At 50.3% G+C, this 17,926-nt stretch overlaps 2 protein-coding genes and 1 long non-coding RNA gene across 6 annotated transcripts; 2 read left to right on the forward strand and 1 right to left on the reverse strand.

The window, feature by feature from the left end:
* Nucleotides 1-703: 703 nt before the first annotated feature.
* On the reverse strand, nt 704-2,228 carry LOC134556216 (uncharacterized). Its single transcript, XR_010081601.1, has 3 exons — nt 2,161-2,228; nt 917-1,110; nt 704-788 (listed from the first exon to the last, which is right to left on the reverse strand). It is a non-coding gene; the product is annotated as an uncharacterized LOC134556216 (long non-coding RNA).
* Nucleotides 2,229-5,336: 3,108 nt separating this feature from the next.
* P2RY12 (purinergic receptor P2Y12) lies at nt 5,337-12,681 on the forward strand. 3 transcript variants are annotated; one of them, XM_063408542.1, is made up of 4 exons: nt 5,337-5,438; nt 10,090-10,318; nt 10,721-10,880; nt 10,989-12,681. In XM_063408542.1, exons 3-4 carry the CDS (start codon nt 10,738-10,740, stop codon nt 11,761-11,763), a joined length of 918 nt encoding a protein of 305 aa, XP_063264612.1. In that variant the 5' UTR covers nt 5,337-5,438; nt 10,090-10,318; nt 10,721-10,737; the 3' UTR covers nt 11,764-12,681. The 3 variants fall into 3 exon arrangements, with proteins under 3 accessions (XP_063264612.1, XP_063264611.1, XP_063264610.1); XM_063408541.1 differs by having other exon boundaries at nt 10,090-10,259; nt 10,721-12,680; XM_063408540.1 differs by having other exon boundaries at nt 10,721-12,679.
* Nucleotides 12,682-14,388: 1,707 nt separating this feature from the next.
* Nucleotides 14,389-16,165, forward strand: P2RY13 (purinergic receptor P2Y13). 2 transcript variants are annotated; one of them, XM_063408538.1, is made up of 2 exons: nt 14,389-14,482; nt 15,008-16,165. In XM_063408538.1, exon 2 carries the CDS (start codon nt 15,017-15,019, stop codon nt 16,046-16,048), a length of 1,032 nt encoding a protein of 343 aa, XP_063264608.1. In that variant the 5' UTR covers nt 14,389-14,482; nt 15,008-15,016; the 3' UTR covers nt 16,049-16,165. The 2 variants fall into 2 exon arrangements, with proteins under 2 accessions (XP_063264608.1, XP_063264607.1); XM_063408537.1 differs by having other exon boundaries at nt 14,408-14,472.
* Nucleotides 16,166-17,926: the final 1,761 nt, after the last annotated feature.

Here is a 17,926-nt window from a genome sequence, read left to right on the forward strand (position 1 = left end):
TTCCCAATTTTAATCAAATATGAAGAAAATCCTAGGAATCTCTTCCCATAGCCACATTCCTGTATTTTTATTTTCTTCTATTTCTCCTTGTTATCACTAGGAATGTTTCAGTCTCTCCTCTTTTTCCAAGAGGCCTCCCCAGATAATAGGAATGGCAGGATTAAAAGATGAGCACAGAAAGCAATTCAAAGGAAATGCTGAAAATTACATGCATGACACTTACTTTTCATTTCTTCACTAAATTCATGCGTGCCCTTTTGTTCTCCTCGGGCCCTCCTTGGGAGGTGTTTGAGGGTCCCACGTGAGTGTCCTGTTGATGAGGGCCCCCAGCACATCCAGCACGGTGGGGAACAATTCCCTGGGAGTGAAGACCAGAGTTATCCTGGGGAACAATGCCTGCCAGGAGGTGCAGAGGTGTGAGTCATGGCAGAGACCCCAAGGGCAGCACAGACTGCCAGCAGAGCCAGGAGGAATTAGTGCCCAGCTCAGGAAAATGCTCAGGTGAGGAAGAGGGAGAATAAAGGCTCCAGTGCTTTCCCAGGTGGAGGCACCCCCACACCAGGCCAGCAGAGAACCTCTAAACCCCACTCAAGCAGTAGCAGGGTAAGAAGATAACAATTACATACATGCAACCTGAGCTGTCCTCACCTGTAAAGCAGCACACAGGTGGCAGGGCTGTGTGTCCAATGTGTCACCTGCAGAACAGCACACAGGTGGCAGGGCTGTGTGTCCAATGTGTCACCTGTAAACAGCACACAGGTGTCAGGGCTGTGTGTCCAATGTGTCACCTGTAGAACAGCACACAGGTGACAGGGCTGTGCATGCCCCAAGCAGCACACGGCCCTGGGCTCCCTGGCACAGGGATCACTAAGGAATAAAACTGCTGTAAACTCTGGAGCTCCCTGCTCCTGCCCACCTCTTCCCATGCAGCTGCTGCATCTTTTCATAGCATCAGGACAGCCACAAGTTTTGTTTCCAGGTTGAGATGCAGTCGCAGGGCTTTGTGCATCATCTGCCTGGCTTTGACATCTCCTGGTGCTGTTCTTCCCTCCAGTTACTGAGGATCTCACAAAAAGCATCGGACTAAAGCTGTTTTCTGTGGCCTTTTAGCTATAAGGAATCATAAAAGATTATTGACTTCTTTATCCTTCTCTCTATTTAAGGCTTAGAACAGACTAAGAAAACTGATGGGAAGAAGTTAATTTGTAAAGAGCTGACATTTGTGTGACTGCATCTTCCTGTTGCAGAAAAAATCCCAAACAGCTTTGTTATACATTTCTTGGCAATGTTGCTTGAAACACACTATTTCACAACTGGTAAGTCAATAAACCTCTTGCACTGAGTGCAGTTTCCCAACAACATCTAGTGGGGACTCCAGATGGGAAATAACCAGAAGCTCAGGGAACCTGGACCAGCTGCACATCAGGGGCCAACCCAGGCAGTGGAAGGAAAACCCAAGGGGCAGAAACCAGGGGGAGGAAAACCATCAAAGGAATGAATCTCCCTGGGATGTGGAGCTGTGTCAAAGCCTGGACCTGAGCTGAGGGGCGATATGGGAAATAACCACAGTGCCAATTCTCACTGTCACAGCAGCTGATAGGAACTAACCCGAGAGAAGGGAGGCATGACCCACTGCTGTGGGCACTGGGGATGCTCAGTCTGGGGCGCTGCTGAGGGGGTGGGAGCAGGAACTTCGGAGCACAGTGAGCAGAGGCTGTGAGTAAGCTCAGACACCCAACGGAGAGCTGCAGGCATGGCCAGTCTGGGAGCAGGAATGTTGCTTTTTACAATATGCAAAACTCTTAATCTGTGCCAGCTGGAGAGGGTGACAGGTTTTCCTAAAGAAAGACAGGTTTAAACTTAAAGAAACTTCCCAGGATCAAGCAAGGGACTTGGTCTTGGGACTAACATCTTTCTTGCTTTTCCCAGAAAAAAACTGAAATCAGACTCCAGTTCATTACGTTTCTCTGTAACAAATTTAGGAGCAAAGATGTATTCATACTCAAAAGGGGAAACAAGACCTCCCCATTTTGCCCTCCTGGGACTGCTCCTTTTGGCACAGCACTGTAATTTTCCTGGGTTTACACCATCATATACACATAAAACTGCTGACACACACCCCCCTGACAAAGGGTGCCCATGGTGCTGTGCTTGTCTTACCTGAGTAACTTGATTCTGCAGGGATGTGAGGAGCCCTTCCCTTTGCTCATCCTGCCCCTTAAGGCAAGTGAGCACCAGTGACAGGAAGGGCTGCTGGCTCAGCAGGGACAGCTTCAGGAGAAGCAAACACAGCACTTCATTAGTGAAGTTATTTTGATACTTCCCATCCTCAGTCCCTTCCTTGTTTTGTCTGCGCTTTTTCCCCTCAAGTGGCACTGCTGCCTCTGTGTCTGTTTCTGTTTTAGTCAATTGTTCTTGGCACAGGCACTGCAGACCATTCTCCAGGAGGGCAGTCCCAGCCCAGCTGCTCCAGCTGCTGCTGAGATCCCCCAGCTCAGGGGGCCCTGAGGGGCAGGAACTGCCCACACACCTGAAGGCTGACCCAGGTGAACTGACTGCAGCCTGTTCCAAGCCTGCTTTGTCTAACCAGGGATGGCATTTTGGGGGAGATAAGGCAGCTACAGTTTCTAATCCATGCCAGTGGTCTGCAGTAGGTCCCAAGGAAGTTTCCCCTAAAGGCTCTGATTAGAACAAGAGCTGCCAGACTTGCTCTAAAATTCCAGCATGGACTTAATTAAGTAGAATGTCTAGCATAACCACAAGAAAGTACAAACACATTTCAGTCATCATGGAAGAATATTTTACTGAAGGAAAAACAATAATAATTAAGAAATTAAAATTCCCCTACATTTGGAGCTAGAGATGAGCTTCAGTTTAATTCCCATTTGTGCTCCACATTTCGTATAGAATGGGAGCCCAACTACCTCTCTAAGGAGACCTGGGGGAAACAGATACCACAGGTACTCAGAAGACACTGAGCTGACATCCACACTGCAGGGCAGATGGTCCTTACTCAGGTGGGTGTTTCTGTCCAGTGTGATCAGGCCACTGTTCAATACCCCACGGATACCCCGTGGTGCCTGGGAAAAGCTCTCCTGCAGCATCAGGGACAGAGGTGTGGGAGGCCCTTCTGAGCTCAGTGCTGCTCTGACAGGTCACTGCAGAGCCCTTCCCTCTGCCCGGCCAGCGCTGCCACCACGAGGGAGACAAGCCACAAAATCCACTGGCATTAAAGAATTTTTCCTCAGAGATGCCATACGGTGTAGTGTGGGATCTGGGGCATGATTCAGGATTATGTAACAGCTAAAGAAGCAGCAGAGTTGAGTCACCCCAGTGCAAGTTATTTTCTCCCTGTTCCAGAGTGAAACTCGTTTGGCTGCATTTGGATGTTCCCTTTTGTGCTCTTACAAAGCTGCTTCCTCCCAGCTGCTCTGGCCTGCCAAGGATGCCCCACACTCCAGAGAATCACAGACTGGCTTGGGTTGGAAGGAACTTTAAAGGTCATCCCATTCCACCCCCAGCCCTGGGCAGGACACCTCCCATTGTCCCAGGTTGATCCAAGCCCTGTCCAGCCTGGCCTTGGGCACTGCCAGGGATCCAGGGGCAGCCACAGCTGCTCTGGGCACCCTGTGCCAGGGCCTGTCACCCTCCCAGGGAAGAATGCCTTCCTCATATCCAATGTAAACCTACTCTCTGTCAGTTTAAACCAATTCCCCCAATAAAACCTCTTAATACTTTTAAAAACCAGATTATTCAAAAATCTATGTAGACAAAATCCATAATCTATAAATTACACATTTAATAAATGAAACACCCATCATAACAGGAGGCAGTGACCTAATGCAGAACCTTCCCTCATTTCCAGACTTCAAACAAGCAAAGATTGTCTGAGCTGTCCAGTCTGAAGCAGCACAACTGCTGATACCAAACTGTTCCTGACTGACAGCAGTGCCTGCTCCTCCCTCCTCCCTTCTGCCAAACTACCCAGACTGATTTAACAAAAGCAACTCAGAGTACTGTGCTCAATACAATTTCAGCAACAGGGATGAAAACCATTGCAGAAAAGAAGACCCCTGACAGAGAGGTGAAAGGCAATGTGTGCAGAGCCCCTGAAGCCCCAGGTGGGCTCAGCTGGCCCAGCCCTGCAGCCCCTGCACAGCTCAGCAGGCGCTGCACACCGGGCTGCAGCAGCTGCCCTGGCACCAGCAGGTACTGCTGGGAGCTGAGGGGCTCCCCAGGAGATCCAGGGTGAACTCTGGGTCCCACAGAAAGCTGGAGCTCAAAGGCTGAGTGCTGCTGTTGATTATCTGCTTCACCCTGGAACTGCTGAGGACCAGAAACAGAGCTGCCTGCAAGTGCACATTGCAGGAAAGCTGCTGGCATGACAAAACCCTGGCTGCGTTAGCACTTCATACACATTTTCAAACTCATTTTGGATAAGCAACATCTACCAGATAATAAGGCTGATACACCTAGTTCCTTCAAGTTTTCCTGCAAAGTCTTGAATTTCAATCACTTCTTGGACATTTCTAGGGCTGAAATTGTGAGCAGCTGGGTGAGGCCCAACATCCTCCCCCCAACATCCTCCTGGGACTCCAGGCATCCTCAGCTCTCTTCCCAACACTGCCACCCCCTCCAGGTGCTGTGACCCACTGAGCTGCAGCAGGGCAGAGGGAATTCCTTAAGGAGAAATGAGAACATTTATACAAATTCAAGCTACATTTGATAATAAGGTAACTAAATGAATTTTTGAATAATCTGGAATTAAGTATCTGAAAAGATACTTAGAGCTCATATTTTGACATTAATGATTAGACAAAAGGGCAAGAACTGTCCCAGGCCAGGAACATCAATATGTGAAGTGGTTTTCTTCAGGGAGAAAAATAGGCATTAGTGAGGAATGCAAATTTCACACCAAAAATATTCCAGGGAGAGTTTGTCTCCAGCATGGGGTTTTATATCACAGGGACAAATTTCACCAATTAGCCCAACTGGGAAGACTTTCTCACTACTGAAAAGAATCTATGAACTGAAGTTAACATCTAAGATGTCCTGCAGCCCTGGGACACCCTGTCACTGCCAGCCCTGATACCCCAGGGCAGGAGGACAAGGCCATTAGCAGGGTAATTAATTACATGAAGGACAATGTCTGATGTTAGCCCTCTGCTCTGACAGCCAGTGCAACAGCAAAACAGAAATCCATGGAGTGTTCCACTCAGACACAGCCCTTGCACCAGGAGCAATGCTGAAGGAGTGGTCAGGAGACAGAATTTTTTTTTTTAAGTGAAAGAATTATTTAGAAAGAGGAAGCTTAGGGAAGATAAGTAACAGTTCCAGGCACATGAAACCAAACATACCCCTCCCTCACAGACACACACTCAGAAGACACAGCAGAGGAGAGCAGAGCACACCAACCCACAGAGAGTGAGCCTCTAACTGTGAGCATTTGTGAACTGTAATTTAATATTGCTTCAAAGTGACTGAGAGAAACTGCTGGGCTTACAGCAGGCTGGGAGGAGCTGAAAATGTTACTGTGAACATGCACTGGGGTTGGGTGTTTCGAATGTAGCAAGGAGAGGAACGTGAATGTAGTGTTATTGCCTTAAGTATAGGGGTTTCAAAATATATACATAAATTTTATTAACACTTTTCAGGAATTTCTAACTCCACCTGATAAAAAAAAAAGGTGCTTCCAAACAAGTTCTGTGTATCATTTCTTAAACAAAATATTAAATACCTTGTGTTATTACTAGACACTGTTTTGACTTGTTATTGTAGATTAACATTTTTAAAACTTGTTATTTTTATTGTGTTAGTGAACTTTAGATTGTAAGCAGAGGAGATTAATACAGAGCTCAGATACTTGTGTAGTTCTTCTATATTTCCTATTTCTTTTTCCTAGTGTTTCTGATTAAATGCTACTGCTGCCAGGTGTCTGTAAACCTATTAAAATATTAATACTGAGAAATACTTTCCTGCTCTCTATGAAATGAAACCATAAACCTGAACTCTGCAGACCCAAACAAGGGACACAAACCAGGAGGGGAAACAGCAACTGGGACAGTTTGTGAGTACCACAGGATGTGGAATCGCATTTGAAAGGTTTCCACTCCTCCTTTACAAAGTAAAAGCCAAAAATACGGCACATGGGAACCTAATTCTTTTTTAATTCAAAAAACAAGGAACAGAACATTCCAGCATAAAACCTCACAAACTCAACCGCGTTTGTGCCTCTCCCCACATCAGAGGAAACCTTCACAGAGCACCACAGCTGCGGCAGCTGAGGGTTTGCAGGTTTTCCACCCAGCACAGCCCGTGCTGCAGCCGAGGGGCCCCAGCACCGCCCCAGGCACGCCCAGCCCCGAGGGCAGCGGGCGAGGGGGGCCCGCAGCACCGGAGGGTCCCGAGCTGCGGCAGAGCTCAGCCCCTGCGCCGACACCCACGGGAGAGGGCTCAGCCCCTGCTCCCCGCGGCCCCGGCACCGCACGGCCCCGGCACCGCACATCCTCCGGGACCGAACATCCTCCGGGACCGAACATCCTCCGGGGACCGCACATCCTCCGGGGACCGCACATCCTCCGGGGACCGCACATCCTCCGGGATCGCAAATCCCCTGGGACCGCCCATCCCCCGGGGACCGCCCCGCCCCGGCACCGACCATCCTCAGGAGACCGAACATCCTCCGGGCACCGACCATCCTCCGGGACCGAACATCCTCCGGGCACCGACCATCCTCCGGGCACCGACCATCCTCTGGGACCGAACATTCCCTGGGACCGAACATCCTCCGGGGACCGCCCCGCCCCGGCACCGACCATCCTCAGGAGATCGAACATCCTCCTGGGACCGAACATCCTCCGGGACCGAACATCCCCCGGGACCGCACATCCTCCGGGCACCGACCATCCTCTGGGACCGAACATTCCCTGGGACCGAATATCCTCCGGGATTACACAGTCCCGGCACCGACCATCCTCCGAGACTGCAAATTCCCTGGGACCGCACATCCCCTGGGGACCGCCCCGCGCTGCCCCGGCACGGGCAGGGGAGCGGCACCCGTGCAGCGAAGGCTGCAAAGGCCGCGGAGATTTCCTCGGGATGCAAAGCAAAGGGAAACCCCGGCAGCCCACACCAGCCTGTGAGAGGGGCGACAGGAGCTCCTTCAGCACCCACCTGAACAGGTCTCCAGACCTGCTGCTCGGGTGGCTGCAGGACACGTACAGGTCACACAGGTGAGCTAAAATGCACCTGTCTGGAGAGGAGCACTCCCAGGACTCACAACGTGCTTCACCACCCCCACAGCTGCGAACAGAGCCATCCCCAGTCCATCCCAATGCACCTGAGAAACGTGTCCATGCTATCCCAGATCACAAACCCCCTCTGCCAGCTGGGGAACGGGACTGGCCCTCACCAGGCTGACAGGCCTCACTCAGCTTGGTGTCACCTGTGGCAGAGCCCTCAGGGAGCCCAGGGCAGAGCGGGGCACAAGCCCTCCCTGGCCAAGCTGCAAAGCGGGGCACAGGCGGTGCAGGTGACCCGTCCTCCCCTGCCCTGAGCTCACCTACAGCCCCCAGCAGCCCTGCTGCACCTGCTACCCGAGCCTAAAGGCTTTTTCTGCTGAAGAGAGACCCAGAGCACTCTGGAAAGGCAAAGGTGCCACCCTGGAGCCCCGGAGGACGTGGAGCTGTGCTCGGAGCTGAGGGTGAGGCAGGCGTGGGGCCCATGCAGGTGCAGATGCAGACACAGCTCCCAGCCAGGGTGGGCACCTGCAGCTGCAGCTCGGCCTCCACCGGGCTCAGCTCGTTCAGCAGCTGGGAACACACACAAATAACAGACTGGAAGCAACGCCCAGTTAAGCACCTGAAACAGGAGGAAAAAACCAAAAAACCTTAAGGATAAACTGTGCGGCAAACTATAAGGTTTCACTGTTCATTCAGAAAAAGGGGAAGAGGAAGCTAAATAAATGGTTAAAGTAGAAAAACCACCCCTCAGAGCTACTCCTCAGAAATTTATGGTATTTCAGGCAATCAGATGTGATACTGAATATTACAATGGTTCGGTCCAAAACAGAAAACCTCATCCTAAACCCCTTTATGTTAAAATAATCTAGATTTTTATTAATTCCGAAAAATTTAAAAATAAAATGCATGTATTGATTCTCCACCACTGTCACAGTACAAGAGAATGGGGAAGTGCCTGGCATTCTGTTTCAGAGGACAGGAAACTGAAACAGATACAAGCACAAGGCATCAAATCGGGGGAATTCGCAGTCCAGATCTTGGGGTTTTTCTGCCTTCATAAAAAACGTACTGCAGCTTTGTCCTGACAAAACTGCCCAAAATGAGCTCTGCTCACCTCTACTGCAAGGTCTGTAAGTCCACTGATGCCCAGTGCTGGCTCCACGGGATCGAGGATGAGCTGCATGTGGTGAGCCAAGGGCAGATGGCACCGTGCTCCTGAGGCAGAGCTAGTGACCTGCTGGAGGACATTGCTGGAGACCTGGGAGCAGGAACATCAGCAGTCAGAGGGGACTGAGGGCTCCTCAGGGACAGCAGCACTGCGAGGGTCACCACTTGCCACACGACCTGAGATGTCACCTGATGTTGATCAGAACAGGACAACGGCTGCCATTTCGTGAACACAGTTCCCAAGGTCAGAAATGCCTTTGGTTTGGTCTTCCTGGCCTTCCATCCTTCATCCTCAACTGAACAGATATAAAAGGCTACCTCAGTAATTTTATATTTAATGGAGCCCTTGCAGGTTTCCATGGTTAGTGATTTAAAAGACAATAAAAATTTTAGTAAGTTTAGTCATGACCAGACAAACCCTACTTGCCCCAATTTTCCATTATAATTGGGATAGATACAGCAGAGCATGAACCACTGTCAAAGCTAGTGAGACGTTATCCCAGTGCAAAGAGGTGACCCTCCAGAAGAGCTGCAAGCAGTCCCTCAGTGCCACCAGGAGGGCAAGGGACATGGGTCACACATTCCAGGCTTTATCCCAACACAAGTGTTTGCAGGCAGTTGCTACAGCGGAAAACTGGGATTTGTGGTGGCCAGGGGTCACCCCCAGGCACCACGGCAGGGCTCTGCTCAGCCCCTCTCCCAGTGACTGCCAAGAGGAGGAAACCAAGTGCTGGGCTGATGTGCAGGGCTCCAGACAACGTGCTGAGCTCCCAGCTCCTGTGAGCTCTGCTCCAGCAGCGTTGGAGCAGCTACCACGCATTTCTGTGGCGCTCCTCTTGTTCAGGGTTCTGAGGTGTCTCTGGCAATCTTCAGCTGATGCCTTCATCACACTCCTGACCCACCCACACAGGAGAATCAAGTGCTGGTTACACACACGGCTCGAGGATCCATCCTGGAAAGAGCAGATACAGGGGAAGCCTCTTTGTCTGTCCCTGTCATCACCTGCAGAAACCTGAGGGGAAGCAACCAACTCTGACACAAAAATATCTCCTGTGGCTGCCACCACGGAGGAAACAGTGCCCAAGGGAATCACTGCTGAGTGGGGTAAAGACACAGAAGGGAAAATCTCCAAACTGTCCCCTGGATCAATGTTCTGCAGCAGATCAGGAAATGGAGGACAGATGGTTAGAAACTGTGACACTTACTACATACAAATCCATTGAGAAACAGATGCAACTCCTGAAGTCCTGTCTTGCACATCCCAGAGAAATTGAAATGTGTGTGGCTTATTTCATTGTAACTGTTTATATTTAGTCTTTCAATTACATGGATATATCATATAATGTTGACATACTGTACCTAGCTTAAAAACTCGAAGCACTGCTCTGCAAGTCACATATGGAAGAAATATTTCCTTCATAATAACCTTCCCTAAAGTAATAAATCACTGCTTCTTTGGGGCACTTTAAAAGTTTTAAGAAACAAGTCTGTGTACTGAAATAACACTAAGGACTCACAGGACCAAAAGGAGCAGACAGGAACGCAGCTCTGTGCTCAGAAAAGTTACACAATCTGACAAATCCCTGCTCCCTTTACAAATAGTGCCTCTGGGAGTCAGACAACAGCAGCAAGCAAACTGCTAATTATTTCTTAAAATTTCATTTCTCTCTCTTTTCTACAGAAAACAGAAGCAGACGCTTGTAGTGCATCATCTGGAATCTGCAGCTGTCACTGGCCAAGAAACCAGCTCCCAGAAGAGGAGGGTGTGAGCCGCAGGCCTGGGATGCTGAGCTGCCCCTCTGGCTGTGCCTGCTGCCAGGGATTCCAGAGGAGCAGTGCTTCACACCCATGGTGAAGAGCTGCCGAGGAGCCCCCAGTGAGACCAGCCCAGGGAACAGCCACTCCTGCTGGTACCCTGCCCTCAGTCTGGGGCCCCTGGGGCTGTCCCTGCTCTGCCAGGACCTGTTCCCATCGGATCGGACCTGGCACATGAACCTGCTTCATCCCTCAAAGCAAAAGCCAACTTTTCCTACCTTCTAGGAGGAAGTACAGCTTTGTCAGGGTTTGGGCATCAGCTGAGAGCACGTCAGCCCCCCCAGTGCCTGTTTTACACAGGCACAGCCCAGACAGACGCAGTCACATAAACTCCTGCACCACTGCACACCTGAGAGCTGCCCTGGCCCACCCGGGCCCCCCCAGCTGAGTGCATTTGTTCACAACACAACAATTCAAAGCTGACTGAAAAGGCTGAAGCCTCATAACAGATAAAACTCTCAATTTCTTTTTTTTTTATTTTCTGTTTGTTTCTCCAGGGAGAGGGACTACCACAATGCAAATGAAAGCCACAACCCAATTCAGCTCCTCCAGGAACGACAGCAACTGCACCAGTGACAGCAGGGTCAGCCAAGTCATCTTCCCTTTACTCTACACATTTCTGTTCCTGGTGGGGATCACTATGAATGGCCTGGCAATGTGGGTCTTCTTTAAAATATCCAGTAAATCCAATTTCATCATCTTCCTCAAAAACACTGTAATTTCTGACTTCCTCATGATCTTGACTTTTCCATTTAAAATCCTCAGTGATGCAAAGCTGGTATCCTGGGTCCTGCGAGGGTTTGTGTGCCAGGTCACCCAGGTTGTGTTTTACTTCACCATGTACATCAGCATCCTGTTCCTTGGTCTGATCACTGTGGATCGCTACCAGAAAACTGCCTCACCTTTCAGAACAGCAACTCCACGGAGCCTTTTAGCTGCCAAGATCCTGTCCACAGCAATCTGGGTGTCAATGTTCGCTCTCTCATTACCCAACATGATTTTAAATAATAAGAAGAAAACACCCAAGAGCGTAAGGAAGTGTGCTCTCCTCAAATCAGAGTTTGGCTTAGTCTGGCACGAAGTTGTAAACTACATTTGTCAGCTCATCTTCTGGGTTAACTTAGCAGTCATAGTGGTGTGTTACATCCTCATCAGCAAGGAACTGTACAAATCCTACAAAAGGACACGATGCACAGGCAATGCATCCAAAAAGACTGTCAATCTCAAGGTTTTCATAATAATTGCCGTGTTCTTTATTTGTTTTGTGCCGTTCCACTTTACCAGGATCCCCTACACCCTGAGCCAGACGAGAGATGTGTTTGACTGCTCTGCCCAGAACACGCTGTTCTACCTGAAGGAGACCACGCTGTGGCTGACGTCCCTCAACGCCTGCCTGGACCCCTTCATATACTTTTTCCTTTGCAAATCATTCAGGAAATCCCTGCTGGACGTGCTGTGCAAGCACAGGGCCGTGCTGGGGCTCGGGGCACACACAAAGGAGCAGAACGAGGGCGATGACACTGATGAGACTCCGCTCTAGACCTCAGGGCTCCACACGACCCTGCCTGGCCACACACGACTGTTGAGGGTGGCAGGAGCACAGATCCATGAAGAGTGCACAGAACTTCACCCACTTCCTGAGAAATAGTCCTGCAGATGAAGCAGGAGCACCCTGGAACCACTGCCTGCAAAAGCAGAAAGCTTAAAAAACAAGAGGAGCCCCCGACCCTCAACCTCCATCCCTGCCAAAACAGGAGCTCCCCTGAGCCCAGCCTCCACTGAGAACTGCTGGGGAGAAGTCTGAACTCAAAGGTGGAACTGTGAGGAAAAACTTAAAACAGCATCATGAAATGCTACAGATGGTATCACGAACTTGTAAAGGTTTTGCAGAAATAGCTGAACTTGGGCCAGAGTAAAGTCCACAACAACACAGGATGTGGGAAATGCAGATCAAGTCCACAGTACATGTGATTTTTCAATACAGGGAGTTGTCACCTTGTATGCAATGGGCAGGCAAACCAAAGCCTAGGCCAGATGTAGAGGACCCATTTGTGCAGATTTTTGGTAACAGAATAACACTTTGCTTATCTCATTCTATGCTTGCAGTTCCTAATCCATTGACCAATAATTAATAGTTGTATGTCAGAGAAAATTATTTCATAATCAGGCTTATCTTGATATGAATTCAATCCCCAAAGCCTTCCCTGTACTACATAAATAAACAAAACTCTATGTTTTCACAGAGAACATTCTATTAGAAAACATACAAATGCTCAATTTACATCATACTGAGATCCTGGGGAAAGACAGGCTCATGGTAACCTCTTTACTGATGATTAAGGGCAGGTTTTTGCACTATACAAAATACTCAACCACTTCCCTTTTTGCACTTGGAAAACCTGAAAAAACCAGGGAAGTATTTTCAAGTACATGACATTCTGAGGTATCACAGCCCTTGCACATGGAATAGATTGTGGGCTATAGGAATAAATTGTGGTTCATTTATCAGCACTGCAAACAGCTCCAGTTGAGTGTCCCCATCACACAGGAGCTCATCCTGCCAAGGCCATGGCCTGTGCACCCTTCCTGGGACATGTCCCTGCCTGCCAGGGACTTCTACACCCAAACTCCATTTCCTAAGGAGTTAAAAGGCAGCTCCCTTGCTGCTCACTCACTGCCACACTCAGCCTTGGGGTCCGTGCATCTCTGGTACCCCTCTGGGATGAATCCAGCCTGCCACAAACTGCTTGGGGCCCTGCTCCAGCTGACACCATCAGCAACTGGGGACCACCACAGGGCACCAGGATTTCCCTGGGAACAGTGTCCAGCCCCCCACGCATGCTCCCCCACAGCCCACAGGCCCCAGGCCAGGTCAGTTCCCATTAGTGCCCAGGGAGAGATGCCAAATGCCCCACTCCCACCCAGTACTCATTCCACACACTTTTTGCACCTACACATGGAGAGAGAGTGGCAATTACCCAGGAGCTGCTTTCCCTGATCAGGAGAGCTGTCCAGACACCAGACACACAGACCCACCTGTCCCCCAAGGGCTGTGCAGGGGTCCCTGGTTCCTGCTGCCTCGGACACCTGGGAGCAGCAGCAGCAGCTCAGCCTGGGAGAAAAGGCAGGCACTGCCGTGGACATCAGCCCTGGCGTTGCAATGGACTGTGACACCCTGCCATGGTCACCAGGGGGAACAGGAGGCAGCTGGGGCAGCCAGGGACACATCCCAGTGCTGGCAGGGCTGGGGGTGGCTCAGTCCCAGGCACCCCCAAGGCTGTTTGCTCTCAGCACCCGACACCAGCACCCACACTAAACCAAAATGTCCCAGGTACTGATGCACCAACCCCCTGCCTCAGCTGCAGCCTGAGCACCTCGGGGAGCAATCCTCACCTGCCCCAGGCAGTGCCTGAACAGGAGCCACTGCCCACACGGCAGTGAGCCCTGAGCCGCAGCTGTCACATCAGCAGGCAGCCACAAACCCACACAAACAGCTCTGTTCACAGAGAAATGCAGCCAGTTCCAGCATTATACCCAAAAATACACCATCAACCCACAGCCTTCCATGCAGCAGGAGCTCCTGCCAGGACCAGAAAGTGGCTGCAAGCAGCACAGGGCATCCCCAGCTACCTGGGCCAAAACCACCCAGGAATCCACTGTGGAGACCCAAAGCAAGCTCAGGTCCGTGTGCCGGTGGCAGAGGTGCAGGGAGAGGGGCAGTCCCTGAGCACGTCGGTGCACAGGTCTGGAGCTGAGCACCCGCTGCAGGGTGGCTCTGAGCAGACTCCTGTAATCAATCAGACTCATTGGCAACGACTGCTGCCACCCAGAACGTGGAATTCACACACAAACAGCAACGAGGAGCTGCACTGGAGGGTTATCCTGGAATGCTGTCAGGAAACGCTCTGTGTTTGCTCATCCCACCAGTCCAGGTGTGGCAGGTCTGTCCCACGCACACACAAACCCAGAGATGTGTCTGCCTTGAGGACAGGGTCAGGCTTCCTTTCCCAGTTTAGGGGAAGATGGTTTGCTTTCTCACACAGAGCAAAGGGAAGAGACAAAGCAATAGCAAATATGACTAACTCGGGCGACACGTGAAAATGAGGAAGGAAACCACACACCAACAGAAAAAGGTCTCATCTTTCTACACATTTCCCCACTCTCAACACTTTGCTCGAGGCTTCTGCTGGCAGAGGAACAGCAGATGAGACGGGGACAGCCACAGAGGTCTCTGCAAGAGCTGCTGCAGGTTTGTCCAGGTACTTGCAGAGTCGGAGTGTTTGGGGGTGTGATGGGTGCTCGGGCAGCTGATGCTCAGGGCTGGGAGCCACCTGTGTGCATCTGACCTTGGAAATGCTATCTAAAGCTGTGCTGGGAAAGGGAAACAGGGGGTGCTTGGAAAGAATTACCAGAAGTCACTTACCCGTGGGTGTCTGGCTTTTGAGCCACATATCTAACATTTCTATTCAATGCTAAAATACATTTCCATGGAAAGACCAACAGTGCTCCAGGCATTCTGCTCTTACTTCCAGCTGTGACATTACCCTAGGGTAATCCATACCCCAAAATAAGTATGAACATTTTTAACTCTTCAGTGGATGTTAGCTTATAAACAATTTAAATTTTGGCAAAGATCTAGATTTTCTATGGACCAGAAGAGAAATTGGCCTGCTTAACACACGCTCAGGTTTGTGTTTATTCATGCAAGCTTGCTGTCATTGTAAGGAACATGCAATACTGCCTACAGAAGGTTGTGTTTTGTGTTCTCTCCCTTTTTAACCCAGTTTCCAGCAATGGGAGACTCTGCAAACATGAGCACTGCTGGTAACACCAGTGCAGCACCCTCCTCTGCACAGTGCCACCGAGACACCACCATCACCCACCTGCTCTTCCCAGCGCTCTACACGCTCGTCTTCCTCCTGGGGCTTGTGCTGAACAGCCTGGCTTGCTGGGCTTTCCTCCACATTCCAAGCACATCAACTTTCATTGTCTACTTGAAAAACATCTTAGTTTCTGATTTTATAATGACCCTGATGCTTCCTCTGAAGATTCTGACGGACTCTGGCCAGGGGCCGTGGCAGCTCAGAGCCTTCGTGTGCCGCTTCTCGGCCGTGGTGTTCTACGACACCATGTACACCAGCATCGTGCTGCTGGGGCTCATCGCTTTCGACAGATTTCTGAAGATCGTGAGACCTTTTGGGAAGTTCTGGGTGCAGAATCTGACCTCAGCAAAGATCCTGGCGGCTCTGGTCTGGGTCTTCTTCCTTGTTCTCTCTCTGCCCAACATGATCTTGTCCAACAAGCCAGCGACACCCCAGTCCGTGAGGAAGTGTGCCTCCCTGAAGGGTTACCTCGGACTCAAGTGGCATGAAGCCGTCAACTACATCTGTCAGCTCATCTTCTGGACTGTCCTCATCCTCATGTTGCTATTTTACATAATTATTGCCAAAAAGGTGTATGAGTCTTATGTAAAAACACAGAAGAAAGGCAACAGAAGCGAAAAGCGGATCAAGGGGAAAGTATTCATCATTTTTACCGTGTTCTTCCTGTGCTTCGCCCCCTTCCACTTCAGCAGGGTCCCCTACACCCTGAGCCAAACGAGTGCCCACATGGACTGCCTGCTGCAGAACCAGCTCTTCGTGGCCAAGGAGAGCACGCTGTGGCTGGCGGCCACCAACGTCTGCATGGACCCTCTGATCTACCTGTTCCTGTGCAAGCCCTTTGTGGAGAAGGTGCTGTTCAGGAGGGTAAAGGCTCTTCAGAGAACAGTCCAGACAAGCCCAAAAACTGAGCTGGACACACGAGTGTCTCCTACTGAGTCCTGATTCTGCAGCTGCACGCTCTACTCTGCGTGTTCATAGAGAACTTGAAAAATGGTTTGGTTTACTTCTGCTGAAGAACATAAAAGGGTGTTTGCCAAGTAATATTAACACTCAATAAATGCAGCAAAATGGATTTTCTATGTACATTCACTGCATAGCCTAAATGGGCAAAAGGCTCTTGCTCAAACTGCCTAAGGCAATCCACAGGTTCATTCTATCTGCTTTTAACTAAAACAACTCACTTGCTAACAGCCGAGCAGCTTACTGACTCCAGCTGCAATTCGGCTTTGTTTGGGAGCTGCTGGCTGTATGTCAGTAACTCCTACCCTGAGTGTCAGCTAGCCTGCACACCAAGAGCAGGGAGGAGGAGGAGCAGAGGGAAGGACACGGCCCCTTCCCATCCCTCCTGGCCTCTCTCACACATGTAATTACTTTCCTAGCACCCACAGTTTCACCACCCTTCCTCTCTGCTCCCAGCAGGACTCTGGTGGGGGACAGTGGGGTAACAGCCCAGCCTCCCCAGGACATGCTCCTCCTCTGCCCAGCAGAGCACCCAGGGCTGCCTACCCCTCCAAGGGGCCCCAGAGCCGTGGGGTGCTGAGCCGCACCCACCACTCCCCAGGGAGGAACACCCAGAGATGCCCCCTTGGGGGCACCTGCACCTTCCCAGTCCCAACAGGCAAAGAGGAGGGGACACTTCCTGAGCCTCCCCATCCAGAGAATCCTCTCCACCCAGCTCACCAGACCCCTCACAGAGCTTCCCCTGGCTATCCCACAGGAACTGTGCCTGGACAGAAACCACCTTTTAATCCAAAATTCTGGAATTCATGTCACTATTTCAAGACAGCAGTGTCCCTTTTCCCCAACCATCCCTTTTTCTCCAGCTCTCCTGCCACCTTTGCCCTCTCTCACACGTGCCAGACACTTTGATCACCACTTGACTGCTATTTTTAGAAATTCATTGTTTACAGCAGCCTAATTTAATCCAGCAGGTTGCTCCATACAGCTTGATTTTTTCCAAGCTCTTTTAGGTTGCTGTGCATTAATTACATCTCCCTCTGGGGTTCCCCAGCCTCTGCCACATAGGGAGATGTATGTCTTATTTAGCATCTTCTACCCACTGGATTTCTTCACATGACATACCCTCCACTGCTGTAACACCCTTCCTAACCGGAAACTGAACTAATCTCCAATGAGCTTTCAGTTGGTTCTGGATTTCCCTATAAATCAGTGTTATCTCAGCCATTTTCTACCTCTTAGATTAAATGGTGTTGCATTAAAGGTCTCCCCACACACATACACTGTTAACAGGATTAACTTTACTCCTTTAGGAAAATTAAATATGATAAATTCTTAGCTGCTGAAATAGTCAGCACTTTAGTAACTGCTTTGAGGACCATACAGGAGGCTGGAAACCTTCCTCTCAACCTGCTGACAGTCAACAGAAGGGCCTGAGCTAAACACTGGGAGAATGTGACCTTCCACAAAGCAGGTGCCCACTGAAATCTGTGTTCCCAAATCTCACACAGCGTGGGGAGGGATTCAGGACAAAACCCTCCATCTCAGTCCTCCCTCTTCCTTCTGAATCACAGAGATCCCAAGGACTCACAGCACTGACTACATCCAGCTCTGGATTTACAGAGCAGTGTGGCACTGAGAAACTCAGAAGATACTGAAAAAATTTCTTTATTTTCTGATTTCTGCTTGTGATCAAGGCTCATCCAATGCTGTGCACACACACTGGCAGCTCACACAGCTCAGTGCTGAGAGCCTGTGTGTAGGGTGGGTGTAACCACAAAATGGGATGAGTTGGTCCTTAAATAAAGGGTGTGCCAAAGGTTTCTGAGGAGTCTTACTCATCTGTTTTTCAGCTGTTGTTTC

Source organism: Prinia subflava, chromosome 11 (genome assembly GCF_021018805.1).
Source record: "Prinia subflava isolate CZ2003 ecotype Zambia chromosome 11, Cam_Psub_1.2, whole genome shotgun sequence".
Taxonomy (NCBI): Eukaryota; Metazoa; Chordata; class Aves; order Passeriformes; family Cisticolidae; genus Prinia; species Prinia subflava.

Bases quoted from the DNA above. Each gene is read 5' to 3' on its own strand.
- P2RY12 (XM_063408541.1), top strand. From the start codon at position 10,738: ATGCAAATGAAAGCCACAACCCAATTCAGCTCCTCCAGGAACGACAGC.
- P2RY13 (XM_063408537.1), top strand. From the start codon at position 14,428: ATGAGACGGGGACAGCCACAGAGGTCTCTGCAAGAGCTGCTGCAG. The intron at 14,473-15,007 runs GTTTGTCCAGGT...TTTTTAACCCAG, and splicing joins CTCTGCAAGAGCTGCTGCAG to TTTCCAGCAATGGGAGACTC.